This window comes from Helianthus annuus, chromosome 5, assembly GCF_002127325.2.
Source record: "Helianthus annuus cultivar XRQ/B chromosome 5, HanXRQr2.0-SUNRISE, whole genome shotgun sequence".
Taxonomy (NCBI): Eukaryota; Viridiplantae; Streptophyta; class Magnoliopsida; order Asterales; family Asteraceae; genus Helianthus; species Helianthus annuus.
In genome coordinates, this window is record NC_035437.2 from 142,644,742 (window position 1) to 142,655,348 (window position 10,607).

General features: G+C 43.5%; 1 protein-coding gene across 1 annotated transcript; it reads right to left on the reverse strand.

Annotated features, from left to right (window-relative positions):
• Positions 1-693, reverse strand: LOC110941548. The gene has a single exon (XM_022183188.2). The coding sequence runs from the start codon at positions 581-583 to the stop codon at positions 122-124; it is 462 nt and encodes a 153-aa protein (XP_022038880.1). The 5' UTR covers positions 584-693; the 3' UTR covers positions 1-121.
• Between the last annotated feature and the right edge of the window lie 9,914 nt (positions 694-10,607).

Here is a 10,607-nt window from a genome sequence, read left to right on the forward strand (position 1 = left end):
TCACCCTAAAACATAACAAAAACTTTATGAAAATTAAGAGTAGTATTTCATATAACAACATCCAAAACCACATCACCAAACCAGTAATTTGATAACACTTCCTATCAATCAATTAACCTAATTACCGATCAACTGGAGGCACCCAATCAAACTTCGCCACGTAACCCGGAAGCGGACTGGCACGTGGAGAACGCATGGGAAACTCATCCGTCCGCTTTCCATCTCGATCATAATAAATCACACCGGAAAAATCCAACGGCTGACATTTATCTCCCATCAGAATCTCCCGTTGCCATAAACCGTCGTGTTCAAAACCACCACCGCTGTCGTCTCCGCCGGTTCTTCGTTTGCGGTGGCGCATCGTGATCGCCTTGTTGCTGATGTTGGCGATCAGCTTTTTTGGCCGTTGGATCACCGGAGAATCACGTGAGTTGTTTTTTAGCTTTCGAGAAGCGATAACTGCTCGTCTGGCGCAGAGGATTAATAGAGTTGTGATTGATTGCATCACGCCGGTGGCGAGACGTTTGGTTTTTCCGGTGGTGGAGGCGTCGCCGGAATGATGACGTAAGGTGATGCTCTTCATGTTGGGAGATGTAAGTTGTTAATATGAGAATATGTGGTGTGTGGTATTTGGGGTTAATATATATAGGTGGGAGAATGGGAGAGGTGACCGGGAATAGCCGGTGGTTTTGTAGGGTTTTACCTGCTTAAGTTAGGGTGTTTTTTATCTAGAATTTATCATCTACACTTAGTCCAGGGGTGTTGTATACCACCTCTGGTCACATTATCAGCGCTAACGCCCTTAGCCCAGTTCCTGAGCGACATTGTCCTCGTTATGCCTTTAATAGGCATTAAAGGTTGCACATTTTTCGATAGCCAAATTACATTTTTTCTTGTTTATTAATATGTAAGAGGCTTTATCTCATTGTATGCAAGTTAAAAGGGAAAGCCTTTAAAGCCTTCTATATGACATGGAGCCTACATGACGCGTGATAAAACCCATAGACGCTTTATACTACACCCACTAGCCTTAGTATATTCAGTTTACCCATTTTATTCTTCTTATGCATGTTTATTGAAAATTATGTCAATGGTATCAACTATTATAAATGATTCACAAGCAGTAAAACTCATATACTAAGCTTGTATAGTGTTGAATAAAGTCATTAAGGACTTTATTACGTAACACCAGCGTCATGTAAACAATACGTAAACTAAGGTTTTATTTTTATTTACACGGTGTAGAATAAAGCCCTTTTAAAACTATATAAAAAATAAGAAAGAAAGAAATAAATCTAATTATGAGAATTAAGTGGGCCCTACAAACCATCCATTTGATGCTCGCTGTGCTGATGGCAAAGCCTCATATGGCGCCCTCCATAACGCTTTCACAACGGTAATTGGGCGCTACTAAGGTGAGGTGGCAAGAGGCGTGAGCCAATACCGATTGGCCTAAGTACTAATTTTGTAATTAATTCTACAAATAGTTTAATACATATGATGTAATCATTTGTAAAAACTGCGGCTAGTGGTATAATTTTCAATAAATATGCATCACTGTCGAAATGAGTAAACCACCGGTGGTAGTAATGTATAGTTAAGTCTTCTATTCAATTACCTTTTTATCTTGTTTATTTTGTTTCGTCACCCCGTTTAGACTAACTAATAAGGTGCTAATTAATTATGTTTTAAAAATAATCAGCATGACTTTCATTTTTTAGTTGTTTATGTATGATTGATTATACGAAACATTATCGCAAGTGTTATTCCGGTTTGACTTTATGTATATGCAATGCATATAGCTTTAGTTTATAATAAAATTTTCATAAATGTATGAATTAATAAACTAATCATTAACATACCATACTTTTTTTTTATCGGCCAACCTTACACATCTCTTAAAACTCTTCCTACCCTTCCATCATGATCGAACCCTGGCATCTACCCCCAAACACCAAAGAGTTACCACTAGACCATAGCCCAAATAGCTATTAATTCTCTATATATACTACATAATACAATATTGAATGGACAAGAATATAATATCATAGCTGGGTTCAATGATGTTAGATTGAAATTTAATGAAGTTGAGTCATTAATTGTGAGATATTAAATAAAATGTGAAAGTTAAAGTAGTGGTAGTAATAATCTATACTACTCATGTACTAGTTTAGTGGCATCTTAGGGGTTGGATAAAGCTTTAGGATCAATAGGTCATGGGGTCGATTTCTACAAAGGGGTTTTCCCATAACTATTGGGTTTCCTCCTGAATTGGTGTATAGGCATTATGCCTAGTGGAGATTGATATGATCGGGTGGTTCCGCTGGTGGCACGATGATACTCCAGTGGTCCGTCAGTGATCCAAATTTGCCGTTCAAAAAAAAAAGTAATAATCTATACTATTGAAGGGGTATGGTCCCAGATCTCGCGTCAGCACGACCGCGAGTAACCATTACCCTTATCAAAAACCCCCACCAGCAAGAACTTATCTGTGTCCGTGCGGGCACGCGCGAACACAGCTGTCGAATACAATCGGTCAAGCGATGGAAGAAGACTTACCTTGTGTATGAAAACGGGTGTACGCATAGCGATGCGGCCTAGCACCGCATCCTACGAACACTTTCGTCACGACAAGGGATCTAGACAACAGTAACAGTCACCATAAGTGGCGATGCGGCCTAGCAACGCATCCTGCAGTCTTCGCCAGAGTGGGAACGCGGAAACAACAACAGTTACCACAGGCAGCGATGCGGCGCGGCACTGCATCCTTCCCACGAGGCAAGTGGGACTGACACTGCAGTGCAAGTGGCACCAATGACAGTCGCCTATCAACCCATACGTAAGCAACAGACTGACACCGCAGTAGGACGTGGCTTCACCTCCACAGCCGACAAGCCTGACACACCTGCATAAGGGCGGCGCGTCGTCAGTCTGTCAACTCAACCACCCTCCTTCACTCCTCGGCTATAAATACCCATCCCAAACCAGGTTTGAGGTATCGCTTCTCAACTCTCTCACTACTACTACTACTACTACTACTACTACTACTACTACTACTACTACTACTACTACTACCACTACCACTACCACTACCACTACCACTACCACTACCACTACCACTACCACTACCACTACCACTACCACTACCACTACCACTACCACTACCACTACCACTACCCCTACCACTACCACTACCACTACCACTACCACTACCACTACCACTACCACTACCACTACCACTACCACTACCACTACCACTACCACTACCACTACCACTACCACTACCACTACCACTACCACTACCACTACCACTACCACTACCACTACCACTACCACTACCACTACCACTACCACTACCACCACCACTACCACCACCACTACCACCACCACTACCACCACCACTACCACCACCACTACCACCACCACTACCACCACCACTACCACCACCACTACCACCACCACCACCACCACCACCACCACCACCACCACCACCACCACCACCACCACCACCACCACCACCACCACTACCACCACCACTACCACCACCACTACCACCACCACTACCACCACCACCACCACTACCACTACTACCACTACCACCACTACCACCACTACCACTACCACCACTACCACCACTACCACCACTACTACCACTACCACTACCACTACCACTACCACTACCACTACCACTACCACTACCACTACCACTACCACTACTACCACTACCACTACTACCACTACCACTACCACTACCACTACCACTACTACTACTACCACCACTACTACCACCACCACCACCACCACCACTACCACCACCACTACCACCACCACTACCACCACCACTACCACCACCACTACCACCACCACTACCACCACTACTACCACCACTACTACCACTACTACCACTACTACCACTACTACCACTACTACCACTACTACCACTACTACCACTACTACCACTACTACCACTACTACCACTACTACCACTACTACCACTACTACCACTACTACTACTACTACGCCGTAGAGTGGTAACAAGGAGCACCCCCCACCCCTTCCTCCTTGTTACGAGTCACGGTGTGTTTTCCTTGTGCAGGAGACAGCCCAGCTCACGGTCCAGCCATCGATCTTCGGAAAGAAGGGATTAACCATACTTGACGAGTCCAGTGAATTAACCTCTCTTGGTTAACCACTGTTTTATCATTGGCGCCCACCGCTACTCTTAGCACTTTTTTCACATCTCTTTCTTTCTTGAGATCATATCTGATCGTTCAAATAATACTACCGGGGAAAGTCTAAACCCCGCAAACCCAGGGCCTGCGGGGACTGCTCCCCCAGCCCAAAATATTGGCCACATAGGCACATCTGCAGCAGGGGGCACTCCCCCCGCATTCACACCATATCTTTCACAGTATGTTTCTGTGATACCTCCAGGCATGGACCTTCATGCCTGGTATTTCCAACAACAAACTATGCTGGCCGCAGCATACAATAAAGCTTGCGCTGAAGCACAAATTCACGGCGGCCCCACCCCCGCACCACATACATCTGCGGGTCGTATCTTGCAATACGACGGCAGGGTCCTCACACACCCAGCCTCTCGCAGTAGGCACGAAGACCGCGGCTCCCCTTACTGCGACGTCCGCATGCTTGATGAGGATGATTTCTCATATGGGTCCCGCCGTAGGGGCCCTATACAGAGTCGCCTAGGCCCTCATTGCGAAACTAGACGGCAGTCTACAGCCCATCGCGGTTACGGCATCCATAGCCGTCTGGGACCTCAATCCCACAACGAAGGGTATGGTCGTACCGACCCAGACGACCATACATATTGCGGGGAATCCCATGCAACTAACAGCCAACCAGGAGGACACAATTACGTTCATCTCACGGAACCCCGCACTACATACCTCCGCGCTGCTAAGCGCAACCAAACCCAGGCCTACAAACCAAAATCCGCGGCCCAAACCTCCAAGTTTTCACTAGAGATTGCCTACGGCGATGTCACAACGACTAAATTTCCACTAACAATTGGGAAATACAATGGTTCGTCCGACCCGGACGACTACATGAACATTTTTACCGGCGCGAGGTGCAATGGCAAGTGGGACGAGTCCACTTGGTGTCATTTTTTCCCCCAGACCCTCACTGTCTGGCGAGGGCTTGGTTCGATTCTTTGCTAGTGGGATCACTAGCCTCATTTGAAGATCTGCAAGCAAGATTCCTTACACACTTCAGCCAACAACGATGTCACAAACGAGATTACGTGGACGTCATTAATATCTGGCGTGGAGATAACGAAACTCTGGAGTCGTTCGTCGTCCGCTACAATAAAGAATGCCTCGAGATCGGCGGCGTTGTAGATCAAATGGCACGCAACCATTTCATTCGGGCCGTTAAAGACGATGATATGGTTATGACCATCTCAGGCAAGGAGGGCTTGCCAGAAAGTTGGGACGACGTCATGGCCGCGGTCAAGACGTACGCCCAAACCCAGCGGTCCCTCAAACCGCACACCGTCAAGGCACAGCCCCAAGCAGAAGGCCAATTCTTCCGCCAAGACTCCAAGCGCAATAACAAGCGCAACCGGGACACATGGAATCGTGGCAACGATTCCAAACCATACGTCCCGCGGAGTCACCAGCCCGACGAAAGAGCAACGATCAATGCCCAATGCGACAATCGGGCATCCAAGAAGGAATCTCGGGACCGTAACTGGACCGAGATCAATCAGTCGCCAATTGACGTCCTCCTCACGGACGCACAATTTTTGCGACCGGCTCAACCAATGAAGTCCAAAAAGAACTAGGACCTCACACTTTACTGTGAGTATCACAAGGACTCGGGCCACACAACCAACAACTGCATAAGTCTCCGACTGGAGATTGAGCGAGCCATGAAAGAGGGAAAGCTGCAACATTTGTTGCCAGCTGCGCAAAAGCAAATCAAGCGCATCACCCCACACAACGAGGGCACCTCAATGGGTAAAAGGACCATGTATGTGGCCTCAACCCATATGATTAATGGAGGACGTGGAAATCCGCGCAAGGCGGCAAGACGACCGGCCCACACAGGAATATGTGGCATACACGCAGGCCCACACACCTAATCAGAGAGATACACGAAGAAATATGTGGCATACACGCAGGCCCACGCATGGTGGTGGCCAAAATCATGAATGTCGGGTACTACTGGCCCGACATGCACCTGGACGCGGTCAAGGTCTTACGCAAGTGTTTCAACTGTCAGCGGCATTCTCCTAAAACCTTGCGCCCCAAGAACAACCTGATCCCCGTCATCACCGCGTGGCCATTTAAAAAATGGGCAATCGATGTGGTGGCGCCATTTCCAGACGCACCAGCTACGGTGAAGTTTATCGTAGTGGCTGTTGACTACTTCACCAAATGGGTAGAAGCAAAACCGCTAGCCTCTACCACCGCTATGATAACAAGGAAATTTGTTTGCCGTTTCGGTATACCAATGTGCATACTTACCGACAACGGCACCAACTTCGCGGCCGAAGATTTCCAAATATGGCTAAAAGAACTAAACATTGAACACATCTTCTCCTCCGTAGCACATCCGCAAGGGAATGGCCAGGTCGAGAGCATCAATAAAAGTTTAGTCAAAGGTATAAAGACACGGTTGGGAACAGCCAGACGCGGCTGGGTCGATGAACTCCCTAGAATCTTGTAGGCTCACAGGACTAGTGATGCGTGTGAAGTGTTATATATTTTAGGTGTATATTTTAAGCCCTTTTTACAATTTTTAGTCAAGTTTTAAATTTATAAACACGATATTCACTAACACTAAACACACATATGGGCAAGTGCACCCATCGTGGACGTAGTATAGTGTTGGTAAGATACCGAGGTCGTCCAAGGATACAAGAGCTTTTAGTACCGGTTTATCCTCAACGTCTAATCAAATCAAAATGTTAGAAAAAGGTTTTTAAACTAGAAAAATAAAACTAACTAAAATGCTGAAAATAAAATAAAAAATAAAAACAGATAGACAAGATGAATCACTTAGATCCGACTCGTGTGTAGTGTAACCTTTGATTATTTTCGCACTTTTGCACTTGTTTAATCTTAGTTATTGTAGTAGGCCCCTCTTTTGAAGGCGACGTTACCCTCAACCCAGTAGTTTGAGTCAGCAAGGATACAATCCTAAAGGGTCGGATTATTGAAAGATAATTAATTAAGTTATTAATGCATAATGTGGTAGCCCCTCTTTTGAAGACGACGTTACCCTCGGCTAAGTAGTCTGAGTCAGCAAGGATACAGTCCTAAGTAGCCGGGTTAAAGTTTTAATAGTAGTTTAACTTATGAGGGGATCAAAGAGTTTGGACCCCCGCCATCCAATACCGTTGGGTGTTGAAGGAGGTCCTACTAAATTTGACCCAGGTCCTTTGCAGGATCTATACACTGAACAATGGCAAGACTCTTACCAAACCGTTCCCTTAACCCCGACCAGGTAGCCAACATACCTCCATATAGACCGTGGAGATATGAATAGTGAAAATCTTTTATTTTATATAGACAGTAAAATAATGCCAAGACACCACGGACAAACGATAAGGAAGAATCACCTTCAACATAAGAAACTAGTAATTAAAGTCATTAATACAAAACCAATTAAAAAGTGCAAAAGATTAAAAATAAAAAGTATTACACTAAACACTTGTCTTCACCAAGTGATGTAAGAGACTTAGGCAAACATGGCCTTTGATTGTCAAGAACTCTTACGATCAATCTTGGATCCCGAGACGACTCACACACTCTATGATGAACAATGGATGATGGTGGTGGATGATGGTGTTGTGATGGTGGTGGGTGGTGGGTGAAGTGTGAGAGAGATGGTGTGCTAAGGGATGAGTTGCAAGAGCTCCAAGCACTCCTATTTATAGGCTGAACAGAAGCTCGGGCACGGCACCGTGTCCGCTGGACACGGCCCCGTGTCCATCCTCCTCTCTTTCTTCATTAAATGCAGTTTTCTGCATTAGTTGACTACGCCCCCGTGTCCGCTGAGCACGACCCCGTGTGCAGAAGCATATCTGTACTATCAAGATTTGCCTGGATTCCGCGAATCTTATAGTTAACCACGGCCCCGTGTCCGCTGAGCACGGCCCCGTGGTGGGCGATAGAAGCTTCTACCACTTTGTCTTTTCTGCTGACACTTGGGCACGCCTCTGTGCTCACTGAGCACGGGGCGTGTTCAGTCTTCTGCCTTCTTGTTTTGCTTGGGAAGATGCTGTCGGGAGGTCGGGCATGCCACGTTTGCTCCTTTTCTTGTATTTATGTTAGATTTAGCTGCCTTTTTGCTTCTTTTGTCTATTTGAGCTCATTTAATCCTGAAAATACAAAAGGAAGACAAAAGCACACTTTTTCCAATATTAGTACTAAAAAGGGTTAGTTTTATGCCACAATTGATGTAATTTATATGTTGCATTTTGTGCACATCAAATACCCCCACACTTGAATCTTTGCTTGTCCTCAAGCAAAACTCTTTATAACGTGGCTTTTTTTTCACTCCCAAATGGAATGGGTAGAAGAGAAGGTTTTTGGGCTTGTCATAGAGTGTCGGGATTTCCAAGATTCTTTATTAAGTTTTACTTTTATTTATTTACAAACCTACTCATCATGATTTATTAAAAACGTTTCATAAGATAAATTACTTATTAGGGCATAACATGCCTTTTTAAAATTCCATTTATATACAAGTTCACATACCTCACGGGGGATCACCCAACACTCGGCCGAAGGTGTATTTTTAGTGAATCACTCGAGAGCAGCATTGAACTTTCTTCTACCATAAGCTTGCCAAGCAATCAATCCTCCTTTTTGTAACACCCAGAAAATGGGTTTGGTAATCAAACCCCATAAATACTAAAAGACGGGTAAAATACTGTTAGTGGTAAAATTAACCCGGTAAATATTAGGATTTAAATAATTAAACCTAATATTAAATAAAAAAAGAGAATAAAAGTTTTGAGGAAATAAAGTTTATGAAAGGTCCGAGTTAACGGGACTTAAAAATGAAACGGGTTATGACTACCCCGAACTCACTAAGTTAAACTAGAAAAGTTTAACCTAGTTAACAAGACAAAACATTGTTAAAAATAAGTAGGTTGTAGCCTACTTACTAATGAACAAAACTTGAGGGGCCAAAGGTGGGATAACCTAAAGGTTAATTAATTAAAATAAAAAAAACACACACACACCCAGTGTGTTCGTGTGCGACCAGGAGAAGGGCTCCAAGGAGCCAAAACCCTAACTATATCCAATTCATCAAATTGAAGGTTGATTATAGCCCAAAGTCGATGCATGAACACGAATTCGTGATCACCTAAGCATGGGGATCACAAGGTATGTCGAATTTCTTCATTCGGTTTCATCTCGAATTTTTGATGAAAACTTAAAAACGAAATTATTGCTAGAATATTGAATGTATGGATGATACTATGTTGAATCCATGCTTAGGAACGAATTATGATTGAGAAACATGGTGAATTGATGATATAAAATATGAAATTTATAATCATCTATGTAAGTGCTAAATGGGTTTTGTGGGAAGATGATGAACACTAGATTTATGATAATCAATTTGGTGTTATTCGATTTCCATGAAGTAAGTCTAGGTGTGGTTATGCATGCTAGACATAAGAACTTGTGAATGATGTTAAAATTTGGGCAAATAACTAGTTATGAAAATTGATTGTTGATTTTATAGAATATGCCCACAAGGTGTTTGTTAAAATGCCTAAACGAATATTCATATGTTAAAATTTTGAATGAAACGCATGATTGCCAAACTCGATTTATCCCGTATGATATGGGGTAATATGAGTTCTAATCATGATGTTGATTTAATTTAAATGGTACTTGTCATAAGAATAAGTGAATAACGGTAGTTATTTTAGGAAGTTAAACTAACCAATGATGAAGTCGAATGGTAGATTCGACATAAAATTAGTAAGACAGAATAGTCGTAGCTAATAGTGACTAAACTAACCGTCTTAAGAATTATGATGATAGTTTGACTCTTGACAAGCTAGATGGAGGCTTGGGAGGAAGCGGGCCAAACGGAGCAAGTACGAAAAGAAAAACATTGCTTGGATGCGAGGTAAGTAAAGCTTACACCTTTTTACGTAATTGTCACACCCCGAATTTCCACGTGTCACCGGTGGGCCCGGTGGGGAGAATAGTGACGTAGTTGATAACATCATAGTCAAACAACACAATTTATAAATGCACAGCGGAAGCAAAAGATAAATATATTACAATCCGAATATAATGTAATATCAATTATTACAACGGAAAGTAGAGGATCCACAGGCGGATCTTAAGTATTGTTCAACAGACTTTAGACGCCTAGAATTTGCAAGATTCCTTATTAACGCCCTGAGCAGCTTCCAGCCTATTACGTACTTGTACCTGTCACTTAGACTTTGGAAAATACGTCAGTTTTCACTGGTAAATACACTCAACTGACTCATTGAAAAGAGTTTATGAAAATTGGTTTAGGCGCACAAGGCACAAAACTATTTTGACACTTGATTAAGATGCACAAGGCAAGATTAATCTTTTATACTTGGGACAAACTAT